At 36.2% G+C, this 14021-nt stretch overlaps 1 protein-coding gene across 8 annotated transcripts in view; it reads right to left on the bottom strand.

Moving 5' to 3' along the window:
• The window catches only part of ptbp3 (polypyrimidine tract binding protein 3), a 135019-nt gene that overhangs the window by 64387 nt on the left and 56611 nt on the right, over positions 1–14021 (bottom strand). For 3 of the 8 annotated variants that reach the window (XM_028804902.2, XM_028804904.2, XM_051930208.1), the window contains one exon: positions 12964–13009. The exons of 4 other annotated variants lie outside the window; for them this stretch is intronic. In XM_028804902.2, coding sequence (XP_028660735.1) covers positions 12964–13009 — 46 coding nt within the window. Of the gene's footprint in view, positions 1–2400; positions 2423–12963; positions 13010–14021 lie in introns of those variants that run through there. One more of the 8 variants, XM_028804905.2, reaches the window with a different exon arrangement.

A 14021-nucleotide genomic window follows, 5' to 3' on the forward strand; every position in this document is an offset into this window, starting at 1 on the left:
ACTGTAGTTTCACATGCAGAGTACAGTGAAATACATACTTGCATTTCCAACCAGAATTAGAAAATATGTCCTGTATGGCAGTAGTTCTAGAAAAATCACATCATTTTACAGTAACAGTCCGTAGCTGCTGGGTACCCCAAATCTACATAAATAATGCTTCTTCTTGATGGTCATTGTGAAAAAATACTGTATTAAAATGAATTATTAATTCCAGAGCTTTATTTATAATAAGAATTTTATATCTTCAGTGGCACAATCTCTGTATTCGTTAAAAACCTGCAGAATTGGAAGAAATGTGAAACATCTGTGTACTTTTGTTTCTATGTCAACCTATATGAATTAGCAATTAAACTATTCTTTTGTGCATGAATACTGGGGAACATTGAAATTAATATTTTAAAATAGAGTTGTATTATGCACAAACTACTCCATAATTCAAAGAAAGACAGGCCAAAGTTAATATAAAAAAGGGAAGCAGCTGCTTAATTAGAAAAATGCTAAATGAAGAGCAGTTCAAAGCCAGGGTTTTATCATGTTTCATATTCAAGGGGCAAGAACATGATCGCACTCTGAAAATATTTTCTAAATTAGACTATATTTTGTTGGAATTAGTTGCTCTGTTCACACAAACAGTGTATGGTTTGAACAATAATAGATAATTAATTTGAGCTTTTTTTAAATTTCAGAAATGTTATTTTTAAACACCATTAGTGCCATTTGTGTGTACTACCGAATAACTCTATAGCAAACATAGACAAATCCTAAACTGAGAGGACTGGACTTTTCTAACTTACACACAGGTTAAACAGATTATGAGTTCATGTTCATTCTCAGTAGTTTTAACTGTGAACCACACCTACACACAAACACACATATTAATTGATGGGGACGTGCCACTTTGTGACCTTTGAAATATGGTTGCCAGGATCTCTGTGCAAATGACAGACACAGTTGTCCACAAACAAGTAGGTACAAAGGTTTCTCCATGCAGTAAGTACTTAAAGTGCAGTCTGTTATGTTACTGTAGGCAATTCAAGATTCAATTATTCCAAAACAGAACAATGACAGCAAAGACCTTAAGTCCAAATAAAATTAGTTATCAATGCCAAATAAATATATATAAAAAAAACATTTTCTGAACTATCTGTACACTTCAGTTTAATCAAAATTTTGCAAAAGAAACGAATAACCATTTTCATTACCACATACAGAAGGAACATTTGATAAAAAGACTTAAATACTTAATAAGTGGATAAAGACTTAAAGGAGCTGAAAGTGAAATGCTAACGCCTTAAACAAACTACCTGTGAAACAGTTACATAAAAAGTGTAAAAAATGTTAATATACGACGATAATGTAAAGTTACCTTGAGTAAAAACAGCTATAAAATAATAAAAATGTCACTGCTTTCCATTTTAGTTTTAAATTACTAAATTGCATGACTGACCAGGAAGAGATTATACATTATAGAAAAATATACAATTAGCTCAGTTACAGCTGTGAGTTTAAAGTGCAAATAAAACTTTGGGGAGAAACTTTATTAGATGTTCCTTCTGAGTCTTTTTAGCCTTGAAGACAAAAATCTGCATCTTAAAAAGTGTATAAAATACATTTGTAAAATGCATAAACTGCTAACCAAACAGTTGCAGCTATAGCTAAGTAAGTTAAAATGCTGGACACACAATTTACACGTATGCCACATTTTAATAAGACAACCTAATTCCATTCTTTAGGTCTCTCGGGTGTAAAAGCTATGATGAAATGGTCACATCTTCAGGAATACATCTTCTAATAATCTAAGATCACTATAGCATTAGACCCAAGTCATGAACAGACCCTGAATAAAGTGTTAGTATATCACTCACACACATAGTGAGCCAATTTAGACTCATCAACCAACTAACACTATTCTGGAAGTAAAACCAGAGTACATCTGCTGTTATTCTTAAAGAAGAAAAAAGAGACTAGCACAATGACAATCAACATTTGCTAAAATGTATTTTGCTTCACTTCCATAATCTTAATTAGGCTGCAGGTTGCATTTAAATTATTAGGCACTAATTTTAATCCTACATTTATCCTAAGGGAGCAATCAAAATTGGTTTGAAACAGTTGTGGTCCACAGTCCCTGTGGCTGAAACACACAACATTCAACAAGTTAACCATCATCAGAACAGTAGAATTAAAGTTACCAGAACTTGACACTGTCTTCTCTAAAAATGCCTATATAAGTAATATGAAGTCAAAATTGTACATCATTAATAACTAAATAAATAATTCCTGGTGCACTTTTCAGAAATTTTAAACAAAAAAAAAAATAAATAAATAAAGATAGATAGATAGATAGATACACACACTCACTCAAAAACTCTCTCTACAAAATTAGCAGACATCAAATACCTTTTGCTCTTGAATAGCATATCAAGCTAGAGTTGCCTTTTTCAGATTTGAAGACTATCAGAGAGGAGCACAGCAATACAATAATCCAGATTATAAGGTAAGGAAAATAAGATAGAGGCCATGTAGGGCCAAGATAAAGTAAAAGAAGGGAACTCGAGAAAAGGGTGGATGTGACAGTGAAGACAGACAAGGCAGCAGGAGGAAGATTTCAGCAGAGAGAGAGAGAGAGAGAGGGAGGGAGGGAGAGGGAGGGAGAGAGAGAGGGGGGGGGGGCAGAGCTTGGCAACTGCAGAGGAAGCTATAAAAACCCTTTTCTGTTGTGGATAAACAAATTAACCTTAGCCAGCAAAGCTGTCACTGGAGCATGAAACCCAATACCCTGCCTGAAAGAGCCCAAGCTATACCACCAGCATCCCAGTTAAGATGATAAAAATAAATAAATAAATAAAATAAGCTGCTGCTTTCAAAAGTTGATTAGCAATCACCCTAGAAACGCCTGTTCTTTGGTTATGTTGGGAACAGCTGTCCTGTATGCATGCAGGCTTACTAGCTAGGATTGCATTTGCCTGCTCCTTTGTCTACTGTATCAATTATTGAAGCTCACCCCTCCACTGGTAACCAGATAGCGCCGACAAAACAAAAGAGACACTACACTCTAATTAGAGGGCCTGGAAAGGGAGGGCTAGCAGGGGGCATGCTGAAAAAGAGAAAGACACTTTATGAGACATTGCTCTCAGTTAAACTGAAAAACTCCCTAATGCACAAACGCACACACTTTGTGTCTATATAGTATTATAAATAGTATAAGAATGAAACAATGATTTTAAAAAGTGGGAAACACATGTACGCACAAAACCAAGGGTTGTCTAGAAGTTTACAACAAATATAGTTGCTGCAAAGACGATGCTACTTAAGACTTCTCAGAATGTTGGCACGGCAGATTTAGTCAAATAACGGGACATATTTTTGTTCTAACGTATACCTGACTCAGCATTATAATACAGGGCGAGTCAAAATTATGTTAACATTTGAATGGCAGAATCAATTTATTCACAAAACATACTTCATATGTGCAAGATGATTTATAGGAATGTCTATGTTCGCCATCATGTTCAATACATGTACAGTGATCCCTCGCTATATCACGCTTCGACTTTCGCGGCTTCACTCTATCGCGCTTTTTTCTCATACATGCTTACGTCACTACGCATGCGCTTTCTGAGAACTTTTATCTAAGCCCCGCGATGGCTCCTAAATGTGCTGCTTTTTCTAAGCCTTCTGACAATGAAATTAAGCGCCGGAGGAAGATGCTTACCATCCAGGAGAAGGTGAAACTCTTGGATATGATCAAAGATGGCAATACCCTACAAAAGCCTCCTCACGCATATGACAAGACAGCGCCAGCAACTACCTATCAAGATGTTCTTCAGCCGCGCACCCAGACACCCACTGCCTACTCCTAGTACTCCTTCAGCGGAAGAAGACAGCGACGCACCTGCTGAAGATACTACACCACCTTGTCACGCTTGGGTCACAGATTTGCACAGAGACACAGGAGATTGTGGAAAATAAAGAACTTTATTAAAAGCACTGCAAACAAACATTTGTCTCCTTTCAAAAGTTTAAACGTACTCCTTGACAAGTCAGAGATGACAGTTCCGCCAGGAGCAGAGAATGTCTGAGAGAGAGAGAGAGAGAAACAAAACAACCAATTCCAAAGCTGAGAGGCGCTGCACAATACTTTTAAGTAAGCGGAGTACCGCGTGAGAGGTTTATCACGCGTTATAGCGCAAGTAAGAAGGGTAAGGAGCAATGTGAAGGTAGACTGTCAGCTGTTTCAGGGGTTTTCCCAGGACTGTGTGTGTCCTCTGAGGGTGCGATCAGCGCTCCAGCTTACAACCTGAAGACTCTCCTACTGAGCTCGTGCCTTCATAGGTTAGTGGTTGTGTGTAAGAACTGTGTGTGTAATTAAATGTACAGTACAATAATAATACTATGATATTTGTAACATCTAATAGGTCTTATTTTCTCTTATTTTGTCTAATATATTGGGTAATACGAGTGTAATGGTGACTAAAGGGTGTTATTTCATGTCTAGAGGGCTCTAATAATGTTAAAAAACGTATTTAAAAGGTCGTAAACAGGTTTTCTATACTCTAACTGCGAAAATATTCGATTTATAAATAAAGAATCCTACTTTGCGAAAATTCATTTATCGCGGTAGAGTCTGGAACGGATTAACTGTGATAAACGAGGGTTCAATGTATACCATATGTGGCACATAAACTGTCCACAAAATTGTATATAAGTATATACATAGCACTACCATTAATGTTAACATAATTTTGACTCACCCTGTATTTAGTAGTTGAAAAATGTTTTTTTCCCTAGTAAGTCTACCTAAAATCTATCAACTTGCTTGCTTTAGACATAATATAGTTAATTCATCTGGTTGACACAGTTTTCTGATTTAAAAGTATCAGTACCTAGACTATGCAGTTTTTTATATTTTGTGATTACATTTTACATTTACCTTATAACAGCAAAGCTTACTGCACTGTTTACAGTGTTACCCACTACCAGTATTTTTCAGTCTTAAAGGAACCACTGAGGCTTCCAACCAACTTCACAATAAGCAAGTTATTTTATCTAAAGGTGAGCTCATTGTGTAATTAGCTTCTTTTTTCATTCTCTTATTCTGTACTGAGAAAAGTGCAGTTGTATTATATATACACATTTTTTTTTAACCTTTTAACACTTATTTTATGTTCCTAATAGATTAAACCATTTTCCCCATGGGGTTTGCTCCCTGTAAGAATTCCTACCCAAAAATGATATATTTTGCATATGTTATTTAGTCTATTTAATTTGTAGTGATGGTGGAGAAAAAAATGGGATATCATAGTTTTATGCAGAAAGGAAAAAATCTTGTGTTACTCATGTTGCATAATCCATATGTCAAGTCATCCAGTTGTGCATTAACAGTGTTCCAAACACAGGTATTTCTGCTAAAATGTTGTTAAACAAGTCACTTCTGGAAAACGCTCTTGTGAATGTAAATGGAATGTGCTCCGACACTAACAAGCATTTGACCACTATTCTAGCATAAACTTTGATATCTCCGCTCTGAATGAAAACATGAGATAAATTTTTTTTTTCTCAGCCATCACTACAAACTACACAGGATAAGTGACAAATAAATGTCATTTTAGGGTAAAGTATTGTTTTAATTGTATCTTAATTAGAGCTGTGTATCAGCAGTGATGTCCTGATTCGATTCAATTCCAACTCATAATGCCCAGATTCAATTCAGGATCGATTTTATTTTGATTGAATTAGCATGCACCAATATATTTGAAGTGGTGGCTTTTTTAGAAATAACCATGCATACGGAACATTATTATAATGTGACAAATTTCAATAACACTTTATTTGAAGGGTGTCTACACAGTGACTTCATAACATATGCATAGGCATGGAATTACATTTAATAAGAAATACTTGATTAGTAATGAATGGTTAACATTAATATTTGGAAGATGTGGGACAAAATAGTGCTCTTTTTATTAAAAAAAAATTCACAGCACAGCACTCAGTTAAATTATGGTAAATTCTGAACAACATATGTATCGCCACCTCAGATTCCACTGATATTATGGGTGAGCTCTTTGTTTTAATACAATGTAATGGCATCAAGTTTATAAAACATCAATTCCATCTTGTGAATAGTATTATTATAAAATAATCAAATATTGCTTCTTAAATAATAAATGTTATTCAATACCTTATGAATCTCCATGTAGACAGCCTTCAACTAAACTGTTAGTCAAATTTATTTCCCTATTGGACATTCAAAATAATCCTGAATTAGTCAAAATTACTGCGGTGGGCTGGCGCCCGGCCTGGGGTTTGTTTCCTGCCTTGCGCCCTGTGTTGGCTGGGATTGGCTCCAGCAGACAAACCCCCATCCCCCGTGACCCTGTAATTAGGATATAACGGGTTGGATAATGGATGGATGGATAGTCAAAATTAAAGATACAGCAGGAAGACTTGTGAATTTCTAAAATTCTACAAGTTACACATACAGTGGGGCAAAAAAAGTATTTAGTCAGCCACCAATTGTGCAAGTTCTCCCACTTAAAAAGATGAGAGAGGCCTGTAATTGTCATCATAGGTATACCTCAACTATGAGAGACAAAATGAGAAAAAAAAAATCCAGAAAATCACATTGTCTGATTTTTGAAGAATTTATTTGCAAATTATGGTGGAAAAAATGTATTTGGTCAATAACAAAAGTTCATCTCAATACTTTGTTATATACCCTTTGTTGGCAATGACAGAGGTCAAACGTTTTCTGTAAGTCTTCACAAGGTTTTCACACACTGTTGCTGGTAATTTGGCCCACTCCTCCATGCAGATCTCCTCTAGAGCAGTGATGTTTTAGGGCTGTCGCTGGGCAACACGGACTTTCAACTCCTTCCAAAGATTTTCTATGGGGTTGAGATCTGGAGACTGGCTAGGCCACTCCACGACCTTGAAATGCTTCTTACGAAGCCACTCCTTCGTTACCCGGGCAGTGTGTTTGGGATCATTGTCATGCTGAAAGATCCAGCCACGTTTAATCTTCAATGCCCTTGCTGATGGAAGGAGGTTTTCACTCAAAATCTGACGATACATGGCCCCATTCATTCTTTCCTTGACACAGATCAGTCGTCCTGGTCCCTTTGCAGAAAAACAGCCCCAAAGCATGATGTTTCCACCCCCATGCTTTACAGTAGGTATGGTGTTCTTTGGATGCAACTCAGCATTCTTTCTCCTCCAAACACGACGAGTAGAGTTTTTACCAAAAAGTTCTATTTTGATTTCATCTGACCATATGACATTCTCCCAGTCCTCTTCTGGATCATCCAAATGCTCTCTAGCAAACTTCAGACGGGCCTGCACATGTACTGGCTTAAGCAGGGGGACACGTCTGGCACTGCAGGATTTGAGTCCCTGGCGGCGTAGTGTGTTACTGATGTTAGCCTTTATTACTTTGGTCCCAGCTCTCTGTAGGTCATTCACTAGGTCCCCCGTGTGGTTCTGGGATTTTTGCTCACCGTTCTTGTGATCATTTTGACCCCACGGGGTGAGATCTTGCGTGGAGCCCCAGATCGAGGGAGATTATCAGTGGTCTTGTATGTCTTCCATTTTCTAATAATTGCTCCCACAGTTGATTTCTTCACACCAAGCTGCTTACCTATTGCAGATTCAGTCTTCCCAGCCTGGTGCAGGTCTACGATGTTGTTTCTGGTGTCCTTTGACAGCTCTTTGGTCTTGGCCATAGTGGAGTTTGGAGTGTGACTGTTTGAGGTTGTGGACAGGTGTCTTTTATATTGATAACGAGTTCAAACAGGTGCCATTAATACAGGTAACGAGTGGAGGACAGAAGAGCCTCTTGCAGAAGAAGTTACAGGTCTGTGAGAGCTAGAAATCTTGCTGGTTTGTAGGTGACCAAATACTTATTTTCCACCATAATTTGCAAATAAATTCTTTAAAATCAGACAATGTGATTTTCTGGATTTTTTTGCTCATTTTGTCTCTCATAGTTGAGGTATACCTATGATGAAAATTACAGGCCTCTCTCATCTTTTTAAGTGGGAGAACTTGCACAACTGGTGGCTGACTAAATACTTTTTTGCCCCACTGTATTTTAAAAATATGTCCCAACAGTCCTTAGACAAAAAGGAAGCATTTTAAAATGAGGATTCAGAGCTGATGCTTGTTGATAGTGGCACTGAATGAATGGAACATAAAACAAAAAGAACTGGCCAACGTGACTGCTAACACCACTATTATGGAGCTATAATGGAGCTACTTAAAGTCACTGCTTTGAGCACATGCTCATTTTTGTGTTGCAGGCTATTATGAAAATATTATGAAAATTCCAACAATTGCCTGCTTGCTTAGCCAAGTGAGGCGCATTGCAAACTTTTTCCACCGTATTTCACAGCTAACCAAGTTCTTAAAGAGAAGCAACGTTCATTGGACTTGGCAAAACGCAAACCTGTGATTTATATGGCCACGTAATGGAACAGTGCATTTGAAATGATTGAAAAAATTTTGGAACAACAGTGAGTCATCTCAGCTGCTCTGTAAATAGACAGTGTGGTTGCTCCAGGTGTGACCAGCATGCTTGTCTGCATCATATCCGCCACAGGTGCCCAGTCGTTTTTAATGTGCGATTGTCACGTACGAACCTGCTGCCATGGATGTTTAGCTGTCGCCAGTTAAGAGTTATTCACTCCACTGGCCTGAAACACATGGTGATACTTTGCTTAAGATCTTCATAAAGCCTAGGCACAATAACTTCACTCAGTTGCTTTCTGCTTGGTATAGCATAATGCACTTCAAAAACCTTTATCATTTGTCAAAAGACCTCGTTTTCAACAACCGATGTAGGATCTCTTGTCCTTACAGCTAAAAACTGCTATAGATTCTGTTATTTTTGGGCATGAAGCGAAGTAAATGGATGCTTGGAGCTAAATGCTCTCTCCAGTGTACATTGTTTAGGCTATACTTGTTTGGATGTCAACAAGATTATATTTATGGGTGACGTCTAGATAAATGATTTCTCAAAACTGTTGTGTTACAACAATTAATGTCTGCGTCGTTTCCCTTTCTTTTTTAGACTCACACCCATGACACAGGCTTTATCAAATATAATGAAATTAAATGCATATTGTTTACAAATTTAAGTCACTTGATTGAAATTATTCTGTAATAATATAACAGTACACGGAATGGCCAAACTATTCCAAATACCATAGCTGCTTTTCGTTGTTACTCGCAGTGCACCAAAGAGAGTATTTTAACCTGTAATTTTATCTCCCAGACGCTTCACAGCCTTTCCTGCACGATCCTCAAGGATCAGAAAGTTTCCTCCCATGTGCTATAAATGCACTCAATCAGTCCATCAAGTGGTCCCAATAGAACTGTTTGTACTTATAATTACAATTACCTCACTGCAAACTTGCACTACACTGTACTACTGTGCAACCTGAGCCACTTTATGAACCATTTGCAGTATCTACACTATATGTAGATGTATATTGTGCTTATGCTTTCATATTGTATATTTTGTATAGTTTTTTTAATCGTATTATTTTCTTATCATTTATAGGGAAAAAAAAGTTTATGGAGGATTTGCATATTGAATCTCATTGTACCATATAATGCCAATAAAGGAAGGAACAATAAAGGAACTTTGTATAATTTAAATATTACATAACAATTATAAACAAACGAATAAATAAAACAGTAACTTTCTACAGTATTATACTGTGTAGTTTTGCTACATGTAAACAGGAGGCTGGTTGATAAAATAATAGTAATTATTCCACCCTAAAGGAAATTAAATTGATAGTGATATAAAAGTGGAAGTTTAGGACACATTTGCCATTTCTTATGAATATGAAGGTCCTATAGGTAGGCATTGCAATTTCTAGGAACCCAGTGATAGGATATAATCATGAGATTTATTACAAAATGTTTATATTGTGATTCTTCAACAGTGTCAACATACTACAACTAATAAGAAAAATCCTTGACTTGACTAATACTAATCTTTAACTGTAAAAATGCATTTCAAATATTGCAAGAGTCTCCACTGGCTAGTACAATGGGAGGATCCTTTTGAGATACGTCAAGTATATTTTGCATATATATGAATGTCTTTAAAAATCTCTGGATTACAATGATGGATTGTTGATATTAAGAGGATGTTTTCACACTAAATTATTATAGATTCAGGCATAAAGGAGACATGATAAACATTATTTTACGGGTGGGGGAGATGTTTAGACACACATCAGGTCACCATCCACTTTCTTTTTTCATAAGGAACTTTAACTCTTGTTTGTGGAGTTATGTTAATTCAGAATAAATTTAAATATTTCAGAGACCAACTTTGGTCTATCAGGACACATGTGAACACCAAAACCAACTGGAAAAAAATTCTCCAATTTCATTGTAGACAACATAAAGAAAGACACAAATAGTGCAAAGTAGAGAACTGCAGACTTCAAGTACCCCTGCCAGTGGTGAAGACAGGCCTCTATTTTAGCGTTGCAGCATTTAATTTTCATTTGACAATGTCTGCAAAATTTAACAAAATAAAATAGCAAATAGCAAAATAAAAACATAAATGAACTGAAACACATGATGGGTAGATGTAATGTGGATAGATCATTTTGTATCAGAATCTTTACAGTACCACACACCTTTCAGCAAAACACATTGATCGCCACCTTTGAGAATATAGAATAAATGCATTTTTATAGCAACACATTATCTAAATGAATGCAATCTGTAATTTAAGTAAAACTAAATGCACTCCTGTGAAATTCTGATAATTGCTACAGACTATATTAAAAGAGTATTAATGATTTATCACCACAGAAAGCATTGCAATATTATTTTTTACTTTTTATTACTTGACAGTTCATTTACTTAGTCCATGTACTTAAACACTGATCAAATTATGTACTAAGTAAAATTATAAGTAATTTTGTCTTATCATGGAGGCTGCATTACAGAAATACTATAATTGATGACATAATTAAATGCTAAACAACACCCCTTGTTTGCACTACTTTCTATTAACAGCATTCCCTCATCTTGACCAGTTTTCAGATTTGCCAATTTCACAACAAAAGACCAATTTTGCGTTTAATGAGATGCTTTGTGAAGATGCGTCTTGCTGGCAAGTGAATGCTAGGGAGAAGAGCAGCACTTAGACTTTGGGTAAAGGAAAAATAAAAACTTCCCAATAAAATCTCAGAGAAAGAGGCCCGCACTGGCACAGTATCCTAGAACGAGAATATTCACAGACACCAAAACAGGAAAGAGATGCGACGTCCTCTGTGTAAAAAGATACTATTACCCTCTGTACACTAAGTAAACAATTCAGAAGATAGTTTACTTAGACTCTCCAACAAGAGGAAACTAAAGAAACCTAGCCATGGCCAAGTTGTAAATTTAAAGTCAGTCAATGCCTGTACCCTTCCACCCCATTGCTAGAGGGTAGCAGGTTACATACTGATGTCCCTTTAAAAGACTGGTGAGGTGAAGACCCGCTTTGGATACCCGGCTCTTTACAGGTTACAGTAGTATGTTCAGGCAGAGTTCCCACAAGAGAGACTATCAGGCTTTGCTAGGAGTGATCTCCATGAGTGAATTTAAAGCTGTCTGAGGTATATCAACTCTAAAAACGGGTGAAGCAAGTTCATGAAGGGTTACAGGCAAGAAAAAAAGTAATCAGAGCGATTTGAGAGGGGGAGATGGGAGTTGGAAAAAAAGCCTCTGATGTATGCTTTACTTTATATTCTGCCTTGTGGTCTTAATTTGTTATAACAACTGCACCATTTCCCTAATGTTTGAAATTACATTACATTAGCATGACAGCAATACTGTTACTCCATATTTAAAGAAACCAGTTCACCCATTGATTTCTTTACTATTCCAATTCCGATATTCCACACAGAGTGCATTTTGATTTTTAGGAGTCAATCAAAAATATATATTTTATTAAAAAAAAAAAAACAAACGCAGGGAATACTGTTAAGGAAACACTAACTGCTTATATTCCCCTCTACATGTGAATGTTGTTTTGTGCTCAATATTGTGGTTTTTATCATATGTAATTTTGCATTTTATTTGTAATAGAGATATTGAGCAATGCACATAGAAAGAAATAATTAAAATTAAAGTCACAGTATGAACTGTAAATTGTTAAATGAAAAAAAAAAAATCAGACAAGCTCTGTTCTTAGTCATTATAATAACAGAAATTAGAAGGCAAGCAGCAAAATGAACCACAGACAAATGATAAAAGAGGTTTTCAAGTTTCAGTGAACATAGCAGTACTTTATCTGTAAAAAATGACACAGTAGATTAGATTCATGGATATATTTTGACAATTTTGGGGGGAGTATGCAAGAGATTTACTTACAACCTGCCAAAACCTAACTAACTTATATTACCTACAACATCTTCTTAACTTGTTAAAAGGTAAAAAGTACAACATAATAATAGGAAAACAGTTTGTGTATTAATTTCTTGTCTATTTGTATAAAAAAATTACATAATTTATTATTAGCACCACAAATAATACAAGTTTTAAATGAAAGGTAAACTGCTATTTCTTGCTGCAAACCAAACCGGCTTTTGCACTATGTTATCTATCATTCATGTGGCAGGCAATCACTTTCCTATTTTTAAGTTCTTAAATGGTCAAATAACCAGACCAATCTTTATTTTCCCCTGTCTTCACTGGTGTCATACACAACCTATGTACATGAAATGTGATAATCAGTGAGGCTGAGATCTGATATGCTTCAACAGGTTGGTCATGCTCGAATATAGAGCTTTATGTTAATTTCAGGACCAAAACAGATCATTTATCAGAAACTCCTCATACCCATGGAAGTTCCAAAAAATAAATAAATAAAAACTTTTCATCCATTCACTGCCATCTACACCCATCACTCATTCATCACTCAGCATGTAGTGTGTTCCTACTAACCAGGTCTGCCGACCACTTGAGCTCGAAGGTTGTAGTCTTTTTTGCTCTGAGGAAAAATAAATAAATAACAGTTTAAGGGGCACGGAAGAAGAACTTACTCAACTGCTTTAAGAGAGCATCAAATTAAAAAGAATGATTTTTTTCGAAAAAAAAATAAAAATAAACACAAATGGTTGGGGTAAGTCTATAGCAGTCAGGTATATGTTCCCTTTAATATTAAATGATGGCAATAAATCCTGAAGACCTGAAAACTGACACTGTCTGCACCCCCAAGTTGAGGTGCTGCAATCCAATACACAGAACTTTAGACTTGTCTGTAAATTGAAAGGGAAATTTTGCAACAGACGAAGACTTCATCACTCACTGTAGCTGGTAAAAATGCATTTCTTTCAGTAACCACTCAATAGCTGTAAGAGTACAACATCACCTTTCAGGATGTCATAGTTGAATCACTCCATCCATTTTCTTTCTACTATCATGTTGACAAAATATTTTTTGAAATAAAATTTAACAGAGGGATTTTTTAGGTCCAAATAATGTGCCTACTAGAGCACCACTTTAATTAATAACTTAAAATCAACCCATAATGAAATGTTCTCAGCTTGGTTGAACCTTCCATCATAACGTACTCCTGACTCTCTCTACTCCATGAGTTTTCATTTTCAGGGTAAGCTCAAATTCTCAGCGTACTCTTACATGTACTTGCTGCTCACTATATTTATTACACCTTTACAGGAAGGGTGCATGTGTGGTTCACTGGACCAGAAAGCAACTTCTTTACAATGGCATTTTGTCATTTGTCATTTTCAGCCACTACTAAACATACAGTACTATCAAAGCATTCCACAGAGTAATGGTGTCTGTTACACTGTCACAGTGTTTGAATGTCTGAACCTGGGTAGTGGGTGTTATAAGGACCATGCTTCCACATTATACAAGCCATTGTTCAGGATGTGTTTCGGGTACTAACATAACACTGATTTACAGAATCTAATATTAACACTCTCTCACCCGCTTAATTTAGCCCAGAATCCTGCAGAGCTGCAGCCTCTACCAGC

This window comes from Erpetoichthys calabaricus, chromosome 7 (assembly GCF_900747795.2).
Source record: "Erpetoichthys calabaricus chromosome 7, fErpCal1.3, whole genome shotgun sequence".
NCBI lineage: Eukaryota > Metazoa > Chordata > Cladistia > Polypteriformes > Polypteridae > Erpetoichthys > Erpetoichthys calabaricus.